This window comes from Gracilinanus agilis, chromosome 4, assembly GCF_016433145.1.
Source record: "Gracilinanus agilis isolate LMUSP501 chromosome 4, AgileGrace, whole genome shotgun sequence".
Taxonomy (NCBI): Eukaryota; Metazoa; Chordata; class Mammalia; order Didelphimorphia; family Didelphidae; genus Gracilinanus; species Gracilinanus agilis.
In genome coordinates, this window is record NC_058133.1 from 250,466,214 (window position 1) to 250,485,746 (window position 19,533).

A 19,533-nucleotide genomic window follows, 5' to 3' on the forward strand; every position below is an offset into this window, starting at 1 on the left:
GGGTGGGGGGGTTGGGCCGGAACCGAAGTCAGAGCAGGAGCCGAAGCAGGAGCGAGAAGTGGCCTTAGCCGGAGTGGCCGGGAGCGGCCAAGGCGATGAACTGGGCCTGGCGAACGAGGCGCCATCACAGTCAGGTGGGCCGGAGCCAGGGACTCCTGGGCCCCTTTCCCGCGTCCTGCCTCATCTCACCCCGACCGGACCGGGCCTTACTCCCCGGAAGCGGACGCGCATAGCCGGCCCTCTCCTAACCCCGAGGCCGCGGGACGCTGGAGGAATATGGGCCCCAGATTAGGGGGGGTTCGGGCGGGGAAGACCCCGGGACCCCCTCCAGACTCCGCCCAGGGCGGCGCAGAACTCTTGGTCCGAGCCCGCTGGGAGCACCCGCCTCTCTTCCGGGGCACCTCCAACACGGACCCCAAGTAGCATCTGGTGGGCAACCTCCCCACTGGGAACGAGCGACTGGGATGCTTTTATGCGTGGGTCGTGGGGGGGGGGCTACTGACCCTCCCCCTCATTAAAGGGGGGTTGGCAAAGAAAGGGTTAATTATGCAACCTAGTCTCTCTTTTTTTCTCTCCTCCTCCTTTAGTCCCCCTCCTCCAAAGGGGATAGGGTGGGGGTGGGGCTGGGCCCGGTCTGGGCTCTGCTCTCTGCTGGGAGGTTGATGGCGTAGTAGCCTAGAGGGAAGAAGGGGATGCGGAGTTATGAGCCTGCGAATGGAGTTGTGATGTAGGGGGATGGAAGGTTAGAGTAAGAGGTGGAGGGTCTGTGCGGCTGGGGAGATGTTTAGATCCCTGGAAGTATCCAGTATATGTTGTGGCTGGAGTGTGTGTTGTGGCAGTTTTTTCTTTGGGGCACAAAGATTTTTTGGGTGGGGAGGGTGGGGGTCTAGTTATTCCCTCTATCCGAGGGTGTAGTGGGGTAGAGTGTCTGTGTATGTGACATTCGGCATTACCAGTTTGTTATATAGATAGAATGTGTGGTGTTCCTGTAATATTACCATGTGTATATGTGTCTCATCTGCGTGTTTGACTTAATACCAAGATGCCTTGTGTGATTTACTTCTCCCTGAAATGTAGGTAGGATTGAGGATCTAGAGTTGGAAGGAATTTTTGAGGTCATCTAGGCTAACAATTTTACAGATCAGTATACCTCGACTTAGAGAGGTTAGGTAGTGCTTAGCTCAGTACTTGACATATAGTAAGTGATTAATAAATGTTTATTGATTGATTGAAATTACCCAAGAAAATAAATCGCTCAGTCAGTATTCAAAATCACTTCCTTTCATTCTTCCATGGCTCTTTGCATGGTACCATCCCTACTATCTCCTTGCTCATTCATTGCCTCCCAGGTTATTTATATACAAATGTGAATCCTACGTATTGTAGAAGAGAAATTGAATAACTTGAGCAGATAATATATGAACCAGTTTAGGATGTTGGGTTGTGACTGTGTAATAATCCTGTGTGATGAGATGTGATTCTGTATTCCTAGGAAGTATGTATATACTGTTTGTAGTGTTTGTGTGTTCCTACGGTATATGTCCTTGTGGTGTAATGAATATCATGCCTAGGATGATAATAATAGTTGATATGTACATAGAACTTTATGGTTTGCAAAGTGTTTTGTATACATTATCTCATTTGAGCCTCTCAACAGTCTTATTTGATATAGCCCTATGTGAAATGTTATTCCAATTTTACAGATGAGGAAACCAAAGCTTAGAGAGGTGACTTGGCCAGATGACTTGATTTTACCCAGTCAATCAGTGAGCATTTATTAAACATCTCTATGTGCTAGGCACTTTGCTAGCCTTTGGGGTTACAGAGAAAAAAGCCAAATAGTCCTTGCCCTGGAGGAGCTTACATTCTAAGAGAGGGGATAACCTGTATGCTTATATATACAAAACATATATGCAACATAATTAGCAACTAGGGGTCCAGGAAAGGATTTGTTGAGCAGAAGATGGCATTTGAGGAGGAAATGGGTGGGGGGGTGGGGGTGGGGAGGCTGTGCATCGGAGGCATGGAGGACAGTCAGTAAAAGGGTACTGAGAAGGGAAATGGTGCCTTGTGGGTATGGGGTAGTGAGAAGGCCTAAACTGTATATTGTAGAATGTGTGGAAGGGAATAATAGCAGGACAAGTAGGATATGAATAGAAGAGACACTTAGAGCTGTTAACCTGTATAGAAAACTATCATGGTAGTTCAGGAGACAGATGGGGCCTGGGGGTCTGAACAAGGGTGGTGACTTTGTGAGTAGGGAGAAAAGATTTTAATGAAAAGATATTGTGGCAATAGAAACCCTCTTTGGCAACTGGATGTGTAGGGTGAATGAGAGGGAGGAGTTCAATGACACTGAGGTTGCACACCTGGGGATTAGAAAGATGATAGTATGTTCTTCAAAAATAGTGAAGTTCTGAAACAGGGTGGATTTTGAGTGAGAGCATGGAGGAATATGTTCAATTTTGGACAAAAGGTCATAGATTTAGAGCTGGAAGAGACTCTGAGACCATCAAGCCCAACCTTCATATATTTACCAATGAGAAGCAGGCCAAGAAAGATTAAGTAAGGTGCTCAGGGTCACACAGCGTATAAGTAGTGTTATAATGAATTCATTATAACAGTAGTTGAAGTAAGATTTGAACTCATGTCTTGTTGACTTCAGGTGCAGCATCCTATCACATTATACCATGCTCTCTTACCATTATATCATGCTCTCTTACCAAAAGCAACTCCTGGAGAGGCTGTGTTAAGTTTGAGATGTCTACAGGACACTTAGTTTGAAATGGCCAGAATGAAGTTATTGATGTGAAATTGGAGCTTAGGAAAGAGAATGGGATTAGAAATATAGATCTGGAAGTAATCTGTATAGAGGTGTCACTTAATCCCATCTATGCCTATAATTCACTCTTTCCTCACCTTTTAGCTTTTAAGACTCCTTAGCTTGTTTCAAAACTCAGCTTGAGTCACCTCCATAAAGCCTTGCTGGGATTTCCCCCTGCCACTAATATCTTCTTCCTGCCAAAAAGAAAGATTAATGTGTATTTTTTCCTTCACATTGTGCATATGTTATATATATGTATGTGCATGTTGAGTCCCCCTATAAACTTAAATTTATGGGTTATATCCCTAGTGCTGGGGTAAGTGCTAGTGCTCATATCCTGATGTAGAATAGAAATTTATTTTAACTCTTAAAGGTATTAGTGTTATGAAGAGAAATTTAATAAATACTTGTTAGCAGATGGATGTTCATTTGGAGCAGGGGTTGGCAACCTTTTTGGCTGTGAGAGCTTACATAAACGCCACATTTTTAAAAATGTAATTTCGTGAGAGCCGAACAGTGCTCACAGTGCGCGCCCGTAACAGCACCTGAAAAAAATTGACTTTATGGCTCCTTCAGAAAGAGCCATACATTGCTGACCCCTGATTTGGAGAAAGAAGAGTGATTAAGTTTGTGTGCTTAGTTAGATAGAAGTGCTTTTGTGTCAAGTTTTGCATATAAATGTCTTTGTTGTGATATTCTTTACTTTGTGGGATGTCTTTGTGTGTTTTTGGAAAATATCATCCAAATATAGATATGTATATAAAGGAAATAGTGAAACAGAGCTAAGTTATTCATGTGACTTGTATCATCTTGTATACAATGTGCTCCCAAATTTAACTATACAAACTATTGGGGCTGTATTCATTATGTTCTAGCTTCTCTGCTAGTGAAGAGCAGTGGACTTTGGAGAAAGAAAGTTGGACAGGAAATTTGGGGTTAGTTAAGGGTGTGTGCATGTTAGCATTTGTAGGCTTCTGGGTTCACTTGTATATGTGGTTTGTCATCAAAGTGGAAAACACAAATTCAAAGTTTTCAACCTATTTCCCTTTAACTCTGTGACTCTTACTGTGTCTATAAAAGTTTCTTCAGAATCTTGAGCCTCTGGGGACAGGGTAAGGAATATACTTCCTGATTAGAGTATAGTTCAGGTCTTTGGACAGGTCTTCCTTATATAGGTATATATGTAGTGTGGGGGTGGTTTATATGTATGAGTGTGGTGTGTGTGTGAGAATAATAGTTCATATGAGAGGCACATGTGCATATGTGATAGTATCTGTATGTAGACACAACTTGATATGTCTCTCTGGGTGATGATGTATTGGGAAGGGGCAGGTCTGTGATGTTTATACTTTGTATGCCTATTTATGTTGAAGAGGAGTACCTTGAGCATGAACAGTTGTGTGAGCCAGTATGGTGTAAAGAGGAAAAAACACAGGACTCAGACTGTCAGGAGATCTAGCTCTCACTAGGAATCTGTAACTATGGATAAGCCAATTAACCCATATGTTCCAATTCCCCCCTTTGTATAACAGGGATAATAAAACCTTGCTTACTTAAATTCAACAGAGTTGTTGTGAGGGTGAAATGAGATAAAATGTATGAAAAGATTTTGTAAATTTTGAAAAGTTATATAAATCTAAGGTTTTACTAACCTGTCCATGAACATATGTCTTAGAAGTGGAGTCTGCTGCTTCCAGAATCTATTTCTATCCCTGCCTCCTAGCACCAGTCCTCCTTACCATTCAGGCATCCCCACCCTAGGGGAGAAAAAGGCAGGATTCTTTCAAAGCCTTTACTTAGGCGGGCAGCTGGGTGGCTTGTTGTATCTTGAGAGCCAGACCTAGAGATGGGAGGTCCTGGGCTCAAATTTGGCCTCAGATACTTCCTAGTTGTGTGACCCTGGGCATATTGCTGAGCCCTTTACCCCTCTTCTGCCTTGGAACCAATACACAGTATTGATTCTAAGATGGAAGGTAAGGGTTTCAAAACAAACCAAAACAAACACTTTACCTTTCCCTTAACCATTTTCTCTATCTTTAGTGCTCCTTTACTACCCTCAATCACCCTTTCCCCCAGTTTAGAGCCTATTCTTCCTTCAAGGACCAACTTAAAAATTGTTCCACATCATCTACAAAAAGTATACTTTCAGTCAACTCATTTATTAAATGCTAGACACTGTGGGATTGATTACAAAGACCAAAATAAATCATTTCCTTCACTTAAGGAGCATATATATTATGAGATAAACTGTGTGTACACAGAAGTATAAATATATGCAAAATAAAATATATATGCAAAAATATATACAAAATAAAAGATGTAACCAGGTTTAGGTATAACAATTCTTGTGTGGCCTGGGTGGAGTAAGATTGGTTGTGGGATACACTGTGGTGTGGTTGTCAAGTACTTTACTAGCCATCACCCCTAATTGCTACTGACTGATTTCCTTATTCTCTATGAAGATTCTAAGGCAATCAAAGGTTATTTTCTGATATTTGCTCACCAATTAATAGAAATGCACAGTCTCATTAATTCTGAATCTTTACCATGGTTAATAAACTGATAAACCTCTTTTCCCATAAGCATTTTTCCTTACTTTCCCCCTTCTCTTTTTTCTTTCTCTCTCCCTTTTTCTTGTTTGGATCAGTGTTACTGCCTATACAATTAACAGATCAACAAATGATGAAAAAACGTTTAAATTTTTTAACAATGAATCAGCTCTGAGAAAAGATGATAGAGTCACCTCTAGCCATCAACTGCTTCTTCTGGCTCCTCCACTGACACTGGAAATATAGTTTCACCAATTCAGCTCTCCCAGGAAGGCAAAGTCACTTCTTGGAATACCTTCTTCAAAGGATGAGTCAAACTAAGTTCTCTCAAAATATCTTTTCAATCTTCCTCAAAGATATCAGTTAATTCGATCTCTCAGAAAGTTGTTCTCCTTGTTCCCTCAGTAATTCACATAGTCTCTTTCAGACATGACAGTTAACTCTCTCCAGAATGACAGTTAAACTGTAACTCCCCACCAAGATTCCTATGAGTTCTTTCTGATTTTTCCCAGCTAATTTCCCCAGGAATTTGTTTCCCGACCAAATTACCTTTGTAATTATAGTTTAAATAGTCGCAAACACTTTGGTTTTGCTACTCTAGAGAAGGAAACTAGGAATTCTAAGAAAGCAAGGGGAAAATGCATGTCAGACATATGGGACAGCCTTTGGAAAGACATAGAAAAGGGTGATGATAACTCATGTATGAGAAACTAGCAAAATGGCATCATACAGTGGAAAGAACACTAGGAAACTTAGCTTTGAGTCCTCAAATTGCCAGTTATGTGATCTTGGACAAGAGTCCAATAGAGTATAAGCTCTAGCAAGGCAGGAACTGTTTCCTTCCTATCTCCAGTGCCTAACACAGTGCCTATTAGGCAGTTAAATGTTTATTAAACTGAAGAGGTGTAGGATGGGCATACTAATATCTAAACTGCCCACTACAAGCAGAAAGTTATTTGTAAAGAATTACATTATGGCACTTAGATATCATCCAGACTATCTCTTTTATTTTACAGATGAGGAAACTGAGGTCCAGAGAGACACAGTGACTGAGCTCAAGGTCATATGAACCAGCATTTGTACCCAGATATTCCAATTCTTATTGGATTTTTTTCTTCCCACTAAGTGATGAAAGCAGTTAAATCTCTCCCTTGTAATTTCCTTCTCTGATATCTGGAAAAGTGGAGATGGAAGTGTAAAGAGAGGGCTAGAAGAACTTAAAATATTGAAAACTAAAGATAATACAAAGCTGCTTTTAAGCCAATATCTCATATGTTTCATTCTACTACCACTTCTTCCTCCCTCCAGCCTTTTGCTGCCTAGAGCTGTTAAGAAAGCAGTTAAAATTTCTCTTCCTCATGCAATTGCCTTTGGTGGAAGATGAAGAAATAGGCTAGTAAGCATGAATATTGGTGATTAATCACATATGTATATACTATGAAAGTTTCTCCAAGCTCATTGAGCTTGGAGAAACTTTCATAGTATCATCAATTTGGAGAACTGGGAGAGAAGTTAAAGGCAGTTCATCTAATCTTGTCTTTTACAAATGAAGTTGAGTCCCAGAGAGGGGAGGTGAACTGCCCAAGGTCACACAGCAAGTAAGTGTAGAGCAAGGGCTAATACAAATACATTTGCATAGAGAATTAACGATTGGAAGTCCCAAATGTTACCAAACTTTTTTTGAACTATTTATATAACTATTACGCCTATACCACAGAGAAATGAAAGAGGAAAAATAAATGTACAAAAACATTTATAGCAGCTCTTTCTGTGGTAGCCAAAACTTAGAAACTAGGAGAGTGTCCTTCTATGGGGGAATGACTAAACAATTATGACATATTACTGTAAATAGAATATTATTGTGCTATAGGAAATGATGAAAGGGATGATTTCAGAGGAAATTGAGAAGAACTCTATGAATTGATGCAGAATGAAGTGAGTAGAACTAGGAGAGCAGTTTATACAATGATAACGTAGTAAGCAACTTTGAAGGAATTTAGAATTCCTATCAATGAACATGAGGCTGAAAGAATGAAGATGAAATATTGCATCTGACAGAGAGGTGCTGAACTTAAAATATAGAAAAAGGCATTCATTTTCAGTTATAGTTAATGTAAAACTTTGTTTTGCTAAACTCTACAGCTTTTTACTGAATTCCTTATTTTGAAGTTTTCAAAAATTTTGCTCAATGGAGGATAGTAGAAGAGACAACTAATGTTATAAAATAAATATTTATTGAAAAAATAAAAACATATTTAAAAGCAAGAAAAATTTGGAGAGCTTTAGGATTCAGGACCACATTTTCTTAATTACATTGACAGAGCATAAGATCCCATTACATTTATTATTTTTTTAATAATGAAAATTCATTTTACTTAGCAGAGCAAATTGCATCCTTAACACTGTCTCTCAGTATATATTGTATCTTTCAAGTATATATTATGATGGTATGGGGGCAAGGGGCCACTAGGTAGCACAATGGCCAGAGTGCCAAGCCTGGAGATGGGAAGACAGTTCAAATCTGGTCTCAGACACTTCCTAGGTGTGTGACCCTGGGCAAGTCACTTAATGCCATTTGCTTAACCCTTGCCCTTCTGTTGTAGAGTTGTTATTAAGACAAAAGTAAGAGTTATTTTTTTTAAAGATGTTAAAAGATCATAAGATAAATGAAACAGAGATAAGTATCCCTTTGATTATATTGATCATACTGATAAAACAAGGAATAATACAGGAAAATGTATGGTTGCTAAAGTTGTTTGCCAGTTGCGGAAGATGTCCTGGGAAGAATTCAAATGGAAAAGAAGAGATTTCTTATAAATGGCAAGGTTTTTCAGATATTCCTTTTTTACAAATGGCATTATACTCATTGTACTAGAGAGCTTCCTCATCGAGTTTCAAGAATACTCAAAATAGTTTTGCTGAACAATCCACATAGGACAAGCCAAGTGGATGAAGTATATCTATAATCTATAATTGAATCACCTTGAGTTAGTCTGTCAGTTTGTATATCTTAGACATTATAAAACATCCTACCATTGAATAGTCAGATCATATTTATTAAGCAGGTACTGTGTGTATTTGTAAGCATTGTGCTGGGTCCTTGGGATACAAAGAAAGACAAAATTCAGCCCCTGCTCTCAGGAATCTCATGTGAGGGAACAAAAAGATGAGGATAAACAGAAAGTCCTGTAATTAATACTTCAAAATTACTAACACACAAACCACATTTTAGGGGCAGTTGGGACTTTTTAAGGGCAGCCTTGCCCTTATTGCTCTTCTGCCTTAGAATCTAAACTAAGAAAGAAGAGTTTACAAAAAAAAAAAAAATCCAAACCTACATCTTTTAAACTCTTGTGTTTTTCTAGTGATGTAGCTATAAATAAATCTCTGAAGAATTAAAATTTGAGTGACCCTAAGGTCAATGAAGAGATGAATATAAATAGGTAAACATAAATAGGCTATAGCATGTTAGCAACTATGATTTATGTACAAGAAAATGGTGTAAAATATTGTGATTAAAGAAATGTATGATTGGAAAAAAGGACAGTCATGTAATAACAAATGGGCAGCCTAATGCTTCACTGCTACTGGTGGAAGATTGAAAGGAGTACACCTTCAAAATGTTGGGAAGGTCTTTTATGATAGGTTTATGGGGACAAGTAGTGCATTGTTAAGAATCATACAGAATGAGAAGGCATGGATGAGTTGTAACCTATTCTGCTTGAAAGAGTATCTGCCTTGATCCCAGAAATGCTGAAGAATTTAAGGCTTAGGAATTGCTTTCCTTATGATGATTCTGCCTGATAGGTAGTGCAAGTATTTATAGATGGAGAAAATTAGTGGTCCTTTCCAAACCTTGGTTTGCCCAAAGATAGGAGCTATATGCCTGTCCCATTAACACATTGTATACCTATCACAAGGTCTTTCATGTTGCTAGCAGGCTGTCTATAAATATGTGGAGATGATGGCTAGATATAATAATGTGGCCAATAATCTCACTTCCAAAGGAAGGCAGGAGAAAATATTATTACACACACACACCACACACACACACACACAGACACATTCTCTTTGGGAGTAAGAAGGCAGGAAAAAACGTGGAGAGTTAGCCTTGGGTTTTATTCATGGCTCTATCATTGGCCAGATCTGTGACTTTGGCCATTTCACCTAATTTCTCTAGCCCTTAGTTTCCTAATCTGTAAAAAAGGAATACTAATGTATTACCAGTCTCACAGAATTCTCAATGAGGGTCAAATGGGACATTCTGTAACCATAGAAAAGCACTTAGTAACTATAAAATCTCCATATAAATATAATATTAAGGGGCAGCTGGGTAGCTCAGTGGATTGAGAGCCAGGCCTAGAGACAGGAGGTCCTAGGTTCAAACCCGGCCTCAGCCACTTCCCAGCTGTGTGACCCTGGGCAAGTCACTTGACCCCCATTGCCTACCCTTACCACTCTTCCACCTATAAGTCAATACACAGAAGTTAAGGGTTTAAAATTTTAAAAAAAAATTACATAAACATAATATTAAGCAGACATTTTTAAAGTATGGAATTTGTATAATGTAAGTTGTCCTGGACACGAAGGGAAATATAAAGGCATATAAAACACTATCTTTGCCTACAAGGATCTTATAATCTAGTATTGGTGTACTTAAGTGCCTCTGTCTTCAGTGGCTCCTCTGCTGACAGATGATTGTCTTGTCCTTTTATTGCATCTCTATCTCTCTCCATTCCCATCTAAGTGAGATAATGGGTAGGTAGGTCTCACTGGAAAGTTTACATCTTTTTGCAGGGAAGGCTAGGCTATCCATGAGATGAGGTTGGAGTTATAGAAATGTATTCATATAATTTGTAAGGAGTGATTATATTTAATTCAACAAGTGTGCAGGAAGCTGCAAGCCATCATATGTGGGAAGTGTTTGGGGGCATAAGATGATATGTATATAAGAGAAGACTGTGGGAAGCTGTGTTTGAGGGTGTCTAAAAGACTTTCCAAAAGATATTTTATAAAGGAGGTATGTATAAGTGAGAGAGAGTTTTCAACTGAGTTCTAGCCCTGGGTTCTGCCACTTAATAAATAGTAGGTGTTTGACCCTGGGGCTTAGCTTGATTATTTGTAAAATGGGGATAATAATCCTTGCACACTCACAGGGTCCTTGTGAGGATCAGATGATATCATTTGTATGAAAGCATTTTTTATACTGAGTACTATAGAATATAGGGAATCATTATGCTTCAAGTTATATGGTTTTATAGAGTCCTTTTGGCATACATTATTTCTTGAAATCTCGTTGTAGCATGGGCAGGTATTCTTTCATTTTGTATAGCCAAGGTTCCCATAGCTCAGGGGTCAGCAACCTTTTTGGCCGAGAGAGCCATAAACGCCACATTTTTTAAAATGTAATTTCGTGAGAGCCATACAGTGCTCACAGTGCATGCTCCTGTAACAGCGCCTGAAAAAAAATTGACTTTATGGCTCCTACAGAAAGAGCCATACGTTGCCGACCCCTGCCATAGCTGGTTATCTAAAAGAAAGCTAAAGGGCAGCCAGGTGGCACAGTGGGTAGAGTGTCAGGCCTAGAGTCTAGAAGACCTGGGTTCAAAATCTATCCTCAGACAGTTCCTGTTTGTGACCATGGGTAAGTCACTCAATCTTGATTGCTATTCTTCTTAGAATTGATACTAAGATGGAAGGTAAAAGTTTTTAAAAAGAAAGAAAAATGGAATTGTTGTCTGAAGACCTTGATTTAGCTTGGGGAAGTCCCTTGACCATTTTGGGCTGTAAGACTGAAAATGAATGAATACTCCAAGTATTTAAATTTATAGGATTTAATAACAAAGTGAGAGAGAAAAGGGGTTCCTTCAGTCAAGTGAGCAGAGCAAAGAGCCAGAGACCCAGCAGCTTACCACACTCAAGCCAAAGCCCCTAAAAAAAGTCCCATTAGTGTGAGTTTCAGCAAATTTATAAACAAACTCATGCCCTGGGATGCAAGACAAGGGAACCCTGGGAAGAGTAAAGAATGCTGGGAAATGAAGTCTCCAGGGTACAAATTTTTAAACCATATAGGGCCTTAGGATTATCATTTGTATTATAGGAATGGTATCTTTTGCACTACTTACCTCTCAGGGTTGTTATAAGCAAAGCATTTAAAAATGTATTTATTTTTATTCAGAGAGATTTTATTTTCTGAATTACATGTAATAATTTTCAATATATGTTTTCCAAAATTGTAAGATCCAAACTGTCTTCCTCCCTCCAGGCCCTACATGTACTATCATGCAAAACATGACCATATTGGTCATTGTTATAAGAGCATACTCATACAAAACCAAAACTCCAAAATAAAACCATAAATACACTAATATGAAAGATAGTATGCTTTGATCCACATCTATCCAACTCCAACTGTTCTCTCTCTGGATGTGAGCATTCCCCATCATAAGTCCTTCAAAACTGTCCCAGATCATTGCATTGCTGAGAGCAGCCAGATTTTCATAGTTGATCGTTGTATTACATTACATTACATTACAGAGAGAACATTACAGTGTTCTCTCTGTTCAAGCAAAGTGCTTTTCAAAACTTATAGCACTATAGGAACTTATTAATAATATAATAAATGATAGATCTAAGACTGGAACCCAAAGTTTTTTGACTTCCATTTGCATGTTTTCTCCCTGAATCACTAGGAAATAGAGACTACATGGACATATATGTGTATGAAATCTGTCAGAGTTCTTGATGATCAAGTAGGGACCAGGCTTATATCAGTCTTGGAAGTATTTCTTTGTGAAGAGTAGAGAGTGACTTATGAATTCATTTTTAAAGTCTCTGATGGAACAAAGCCTCTAGCTTTGGGATTTATGAGAGTGAACATAAGTTTAAATCTCCATATAATCATGTATTGAGTAACACTAGTCAATAGAAACCTGGAAACATTCAATTCTAGAACTGGGAGGTACCTATGGAAAAGATTATGCAAATCTGTATATAAAGAAACCTATTATAAGAAAGGTTTATACAAACCCCAAGTTTTCTTTAATACTTGGTTAGAACTATGTAAATCAAATAACCAATCCAGTGAGGCTCTCTAAAGGCTTATTATTATTAACAAATTTGGACTATGTGAGTGAATCAATATGGGGCAATGGGATGGTAACATACAAATTAACTGACTAGACTTCTTTAGGCCAATAATTTGGCAGAATGTGAATGAAATGGCTTCTTTAGACCAATAATGGGGCTTTGAAAATGAATTATCTTATTTCTTGGGGCCAGTAAAACTGTACTATGCAAATGACCTGACTGGGGCTACTTTTGTAGAGAGGAAAGTGTGCAATCAAACTAGCCTGGCCACTTTGATTCCCCCCCATCCCTCACCCATCCAAGAAACCTCTTACTTTTGCCTTTTCCCTCTCAGCTTCTCCTGTCATCTTCCATGAAATTCCATTGATTTCTCATCTGTTTATTTCTCCACAGAAAATTGAGACTAGGCTGAAGGAACTACCCCCTTCACTCCATGTTGACCTCTCCCTCAGGTAAAAACCATGATAGGATATTTTCAAGAGAAAGGGATGGGCAGATAATCCTGGTATAAGATTTAGAATTTAGATAGGGAAATGGGGTTGGCAAGAGACATCATGCTAAATGGGCATTTGAGAGTTATACAAAATGGGGATCATTAGGGCTTCCTCTTCCTATCCCAAATAATTGTGATCCCCAAGTACTTTGATTTTCCCTTGACCTCTGACCTCCACTAATGGCTTTTGATTGTTATTTCTGATAACCTTCATTCCTTGTCACTCTGTGTCCTCTGACTACTTCAACAACTCAACCTTTCTAACTCCCAGGCCAAAAGTTGCTTCCCTCTCCTTCCTTCCAACATTCTAATAACTGACGTCTGAGTGGATCAAGTTGTGGTCTAATTTAAAGAACTTTGGACACATACTAGCTGTGTGATCTCAGCAAGTCTCTTAACCTTGTTTGCCTCAGTTTCAAAATGAGCTGGAGGAGGAAATGGCAAACCACCCCAGTATCTTTGCCATGAAAACCCCAAATGGGGTCAGGGAGTGTTTGATAAGACTAAGACAATTGAATAATAAGAGTTGATCAGGTAGTGGTCTACTTTAAAGAACACTAGATTTGTAGTCAGAGGTCCTGAGTTAGACCTTGATTCTGCTACTTACTTACAAGCTATTTAATCTCTCTGGGTAAGATAAGGAGGTTGGATTAGCTCTTTAAGCCCCCATTCCAGCTCCAAATCCTAAAATCTCTATTTTTCCTTGCAATTTGACCTTTGACTTTCATCTGACCATTAGCCTTTCTACTTTAGTTTCTTGGAACCCTTAGTGTTTTACACTTGAGTTTTTACCTTTGACCAGATGCTTCAGGGAACCTTTCCCAACCCTCTTCCATGTGCCCTTTCATTGGCAATAATTGACCCCTTCCAGTTTTGTGCCATTAATTTTGACTCCCTCTACCTTTTCCCTTGCTTGACAGTTATTCTCCTCAATCTCTTACCATTGATTGCTGTCTCCCTGATGTTTCCCATGATCCCCTTCCCTTTTTTATTCCTGACTCTATCCAGGATTTCCTGGTATCAAACTCTTTGGTCTCTTCCTTTGTCCCCAAACCTTCCAGGGAGCTTCCTTTAACCTTAGACTGGATCTTCTTTGCCCTTTCTTCTTCCCTTCACAGGCTGGCGCCATGCCCCCCCCTGCAGAGGTGACAGACCCGTCTCATGCCCCAGCTGTGCTGCACCAACTCAACGAACAGCGTCTCCGTGGCCTCTTCTGTGACGTCACCCTCATCGCTGGAGACACCAAATTCCCTGCTCATAGAAGTGTCCTGGCTGCCTCTAGCCCCTTCTTCAGAGAGGCCTTACTAGCCCAAACCCCATCACCGCTGCAACCTGTGACAAGGGACCCTGCCCCAAATCCTTCTACTTCTGCTTCCTCTTCCTCCTCCTCCTCCTCTTCCTCTTCCTTTTCTTCCTCCTCCTCCTCCTCCTCCTCCTCTTCCTCCTCCTCCTCCTCTTCTTCTTCCTTTTCTTCCTCCTCCTCTTCCTCCTCTTCTTCCTCTCCACCTCCACTTTCCTCCTCCCTTACAGCTTCCCACCCACCCCGGGTTCTAGAGTTGCCAGGAGTCCCAGCAGCTGCCTTCTCTGACGTCCTCAATTTCATCTATAGTGCTCGATTGGCACTTCCTGGTGGTGGTGGGGACGGAGCAGCTATGGCAGAAATTGGGGCTTTGGGCCGACGTCTGGGTATCTCACGACTGCAGGGTCTTAGTGAAAGTGGGGATGCTTGGATTCCCCCAGCTCCAGCAACCCCAACCCCAGTTGAGGTCGATAGCTTTACCACCGGGCCTTCAAAGGAGTGGCAAGGGAGTGGAAATGAAGTCCCTACGGTTCAGACTTCCCTTCCCCGGCGGTCTCTTCCCTGCCCTCGCTGTGGGAAAAGTTTTATCCATGCTAAACGACTGCAGACACATGAGGCACAGTGTAGGCGAGGGACAGGGACCCGGGGAACAGTAAGTGGGCAAGGGGATGGGGCGTCCCAGGAAGAGAACCCAGAAGGAATCCGAAATTCATCTGCTTCCCCCAGTACAAGTTTCCGGGGGGGTCCGGAGCATGTGGTGAAGGTAGTGGGGGGTCATGTGCTATATGTATGTGGGGCTTGTGAACGCTCCTATGTGACACTCTCAAGTCTGAAGCGGCATAGTAATGTGCACTCATGGCGGAGAAAATATCCCTGCCGCTACTGTGAAAAGGTGTTTGCCCTAGCTGAATACCGGACCAAGCATGAGGTGTGGCACACAGGGGAACGGAGGTGAGTGCCTGGGACTTCACACCTTGGTTGGGGAAGGGTATGAATACCAAAGCCAGGTCCATATTCCTGCATCCACCATATAAGTCTGAGATTCCCTTTCAGCTTAAGAGATTTTGGTCCTATATATCAGGAATTCCGAGACCCTGGGGTTGACTTTTTAAGATTCTGTGTTTCAGAGAGCCTCCTTTGGAGTCAGAGAACCTGCCTTCAAAGCCTTAAGGTTTTTGTTTTGTTTTTTTATAAAATGAAAGGATTGGTCTTAAAGGGTCTCTAGGGTCTCTCCTAACTTTATAATCTAATGCCCCTCTGAGACATTGTTCCAGACAGCTGGAAACATGCTCAGAAAGACAAAAATGAGTAAGGAATCGGAGATCCTGACCCCTGGGGAAATTCTGTTAAATGAAATGTCTTAGATGTGTTTCTCCATGTATCACTATTAACTATTGGCCTATTGCCTCTGTCCAGGTATCAGTGCATCTTCTGCTGGGAGACCTTTGTCACTTACTACAATTTGAAGACGCACCAGCGAGCCTTCCATGGTATCAGCCCAGGCCTCTTGGCTAGTGAGAAGACCCCCAATGGTGGCTACAAACCGAAGCTGAACACCCTCAAGCTGTACCGCCTTCTTCCTATGCGGTCTGCCAAACGACCCTATAAGACTTATAGCCAAGGGGCACCCTCTACCCCTGTTTCTGCCCCTTTGTCACCAGAACCCACACCATCTGCATCGACTATCCCCCCACTCCTCCCCACAACACCACCCCTACCACCTGTCCCTCCTCCACCTCCCACCCTTGCCCCTCCACCTTCTGTCATTGCCTTTGCCCACCCAGCCCCTTCAGTTATTGTACATGGGAGCAGTAGCACAGGAAGTGGCATGACTGGCACCACTGGAGCCCAGGCTGCTTCAGTGATTGCCTACACAGCTCCACCAAGGCCCCCCAAGAAACGTGAATACCCACCCCCTCCTCCCCAGCCAGCAGTAGCAGTGGTCACAGCCACTCCAGCCACTCCAGCCACAACCACAACAGGAGCCACTGCAGAAGAGACCAAGGGTAGAAATCTGAGGGCAGGGAAGACTCTGACATACACAGCCAAACCAGCTGGTAGTGGGGGAGTGGGCCCTTCTGGGGGGCTCAGCTGGGGAGGAGATTCTTCCCAACCCCAACCCCCACCACCACTATGCCAGATCACAGTTCGAATAGGTGAGGAGGCTATTGTCACTCGAAGAATTTCTGAGACGGATCTCCATCCTGGAGAAGCTAGTGGCCTGGAGGAAGGAGATGACAGTGAAGAGGAGGAGGAGGAGGAGGAGGAGGAGGAAGAGGAGACTGAGGCTGGGAGTGAGGACCAACTGTGGCGCCCATACTATTCCTACAAACCTAAACGAAAGTTAGTTGGCACTGGTGGGGGGAGTAGTGGGACCAGCAGCAGTAGTGGGACCCCCAAGTGCCGCCGCCCTCGATGGAGAAGGAAGTTTGAGAGACGAGCATGGGAGGAGTCCAGATCTACCGAGAGCCCCTCTGGACAGGCCAGCAGCGAGTGGAAACATCAGTGTGGAGACTGTGGCAAAGCTTTCTCAACCCTGAGGAAGCTGCACAAACACCAGGAAGCCCATGGTGATGGTGGGACCCAGGGACCTCGGGCTGGCCGAAAGCCTCTGACACGCTTTGCCTGTTCCCATTGTTCAAAGGTGTGTAAGACAGCAGCTGCCCTGAGCCGACATGGGCAGAGGCACACCGGGGAGCAACCTGGGGGTACCCCCACTCCTGTTATTGCCTATTCCAAGAGCAGTGGGGGAAGCGGGACTGGGTCAGGACTGGGATTAGGTGACAGTGGAGTGAAGGAAGAGGCTCCCCAGGAAATGCAAGTGTCATCATCCAGTGGTGAGGCTGGTGGGGGAGGAGGAGTTGGTGGGGGAGGCCCAGAAGCTGCCTCCCTCCAGGATCCTGTTATCTCAGGAGGGGAAGAACCCCCAGCAGTAGGAAATGGGGGCTATCCTCCAGTGCAAGAGTTCCCCCTGGCCCTGGTTGAAGATAAACAGGAGGTTTCGGGTGGGGAGAAGGTTGGAGCCGAAGGATTGGTTGGGGGTAGTGTGGAGGGGACTGCACCTGCCAAAGTCACTTTCTACCCTGAGCCCTACCCATTGGTATATGGTCCTCAGCTCCTTGCTGCCTACCCTTATAACTTTAGTAATTTGGCTGCACTCCCAGTTGCCCTCAACATGGTCCTGCCTGATGAGAAGGGTGGTGGTGCCCTACCCTTCCTGCCTGGGGTCTTCAGCTATGCAGTGAACCCTCGGGCAGCACCCCCCACACCCCCTCTCCCTCAATCGATGCCTTCACCAGTCCCCCCCAAGGGGGATGGGGGTGGGGAAGGAATTGAGAGGGCCCAGAAAGGAGATGTGGGGTGAACTCAATATTTGGTTAGCCCCTTCCACCAGATGCCACCCTTGCTTTCTATCCAACCTCTTTCCTGCTGCTTCTGCCCCATTGCCCCCAGCCTGTCCCCTAACTCCCCTGGAGATCTCAAGTAGCCTCTGTGATGTAACTACTATTTGAGAGGAACACAGGGAAGAAGAGTCCTGAGATCTCTTTGGGTTGAGGCCGATTTGGGGGTTATAGCACCTTTCCTACTTCATGGGAAGTGATAGTTGGTGGGTCTTGCCATCTTGTTTCCTCTTCCCCAGAATCCCCCCTACCCCTTTTACCATGATCAGCCCAGGGTGGTCCCTAAGGGAAAGGTATCTTGCTGTATCAATGTAGTTACCTAGATCCCCAGCCCCTGGAGCAACATAGATATATGTGGGTGTATACACATGCATATATATATGTATATATATATATACACACATATTCATATAAATGTGTATGTGTGTATATATTCCCCCTCAGAAATGCCACTTGTGGTTACTAGATCTAGGGGATACCACCTCTTACCCTGTAACCTGCTTTCCCTCTACTGTTTCCTTCCTACCACTCCAAAAAAACCTTTTCCCAGCACATTCCATAGCAACCCCTTTTCCCCCCAGTATAGCTGACAGGGTAGTATGGCTCAGGGCCAGAACCAAACCATTGTAATACCCATTACCTGCACACCCAGGGACTTTCTGAAACAACACTTGTGCTGCTGGGGAATGTTCTCTCCCTGTCCAGAGCAATAGTCATGGTCTTCTTTCCCCCAGACTCAATGTTGGTCATCCCTAGAGACTTTCAAGCGAAAAGGATTGGTTGCTGGTTGGGCCATGTAGGAGGCTCTTTCTCTGCTCAGCCAGATGTGGGGAATAACAAAAATCACCTCCATTTTTTTTTTTTTTTTTTTTAGTGATGGTTTCACACAGACCAGATCAAATAACCAGGAAAACTATTGGAATAGGGTCTGGAAATGGGAGGTACTAAAATTTGCACATGCCCTCCCACCCTTTCAGCAACTCCATTTCTCCCAATGTCATATCCACAAACACTCTGGTATGGATCCAAGTGGAACAGTCTTATTCCTTAGGTTGAATTTTAGAGAACCCCACCCCAACTCCCCTATTCAGGAGAGGTCCCTTTCCATCCAAGAGAGCACCTTACCCAGTTCCCCATGCCCCAAAACCCCTCATAAGGGCTGGGGAACAAGGGACCCCAAATAGCTCCCAAGCCTCTAATTTGCACTAGTGATACCCCATGAAGGGGTAACCCATTCTCTCCCAGTAGGGAAAATGCATACTATTCCCCAATCCCTTAAATCCATGAAAAATAATCTGCTCCTAATCTCAGCTCCTTGCTGAAAGCACTGGAGCTAAAACCCTGTTTCTATTCACTTTTCAAACTGGGCCATCTCCTGTCAAAGATTAGATGAAAGATTACTTCCCCTATCCATGTCTAAATGAAAACACAAAACCAGGAGAGTTAGGTAGGGGGAAAGTTTGATGGGTGGGAAGTACTTAGAAAAGCTCAAAAGCTGATTTCTGCTTAAAATGGCAGACTTTCTCCCAACTACCAATAATCAGTCTGGAGTCAAGATAATAGAACTCAGCATGCTCTATTGCTGAAGCCAAGGTAATGGCTCGTAGGGCCAGGTGGATTTGGAATAGAGGGATCATTCCCCCAGTTCCCAAACTGCTTGTAATTCCCCCACAAGCAAAATAATCAGGGACAGTGGTGGGAGAGAAAGCCTGCCTCACTCCCTGTACATTAAGGAGGAGTTTCATTCCTCTCTCTGTCCTCCCTCTCTCTTTGCACTTTTTTTGGCTTGGCTAAAACCCAAGTAAAGAGCTTCCTACTGAATGTACCAAGTCCTAGTGTTTAAGGAAAAAACTTAAAATAAAGGAAAACATTCCCCC

The 19,533-nt window shown here is 42.7% G+C and overlaps 1 protein-coding gene across 1 annotated transcript; it reads left to right on the forward strand.

Annotated features, from left to right (window-relative positions):
- Positions 1 to 45: 45 nt before the first annotated feature.
- On the forward strand, positions 46 to 17,978 carry ZBTB4 (zinc finger and BTB domain containing 4). Its single transcript, XM_044672202.1, has 4 exons — positions 46 to 134; positions 12,856 to 12,914; positions 14,074 to 15,206; positions 15,672 to 17,978. The coding sequence occupies exons 3-4, from the start codon at positions 14,083 to 14,085 to the stop codon at positions 17,617 to 17,619; spliced, it is 3,072 nt and encodes a 1,023-aa protein (XP_044528137.1). The 5' UTR covers positions 46 to 134; positions 12,856 to 12,914; positions 14,074 to 14,082; the 3' UTR covers positions 17,620 to 17,978.
- Positions 17,979 to 19,533: the final 1,555 nt, after the last annotated feature.

Coding starts and splice junctions, on each gene's coding strand:
- ZBTB4 (XM_044672202.1), top strand. CDS start 14,083: ATGCCCCCCCCTGCAGAGGTGACAGACCCGTCTCATGCCCCAGCTGTG. Junction 15,207..15,671: donor TGGCACACAGGGGAACGGAG/GTGAGTGCCTGG, acceptor GCCTCTGTCCAG/GTATCAGTGCATCTTCTGCT.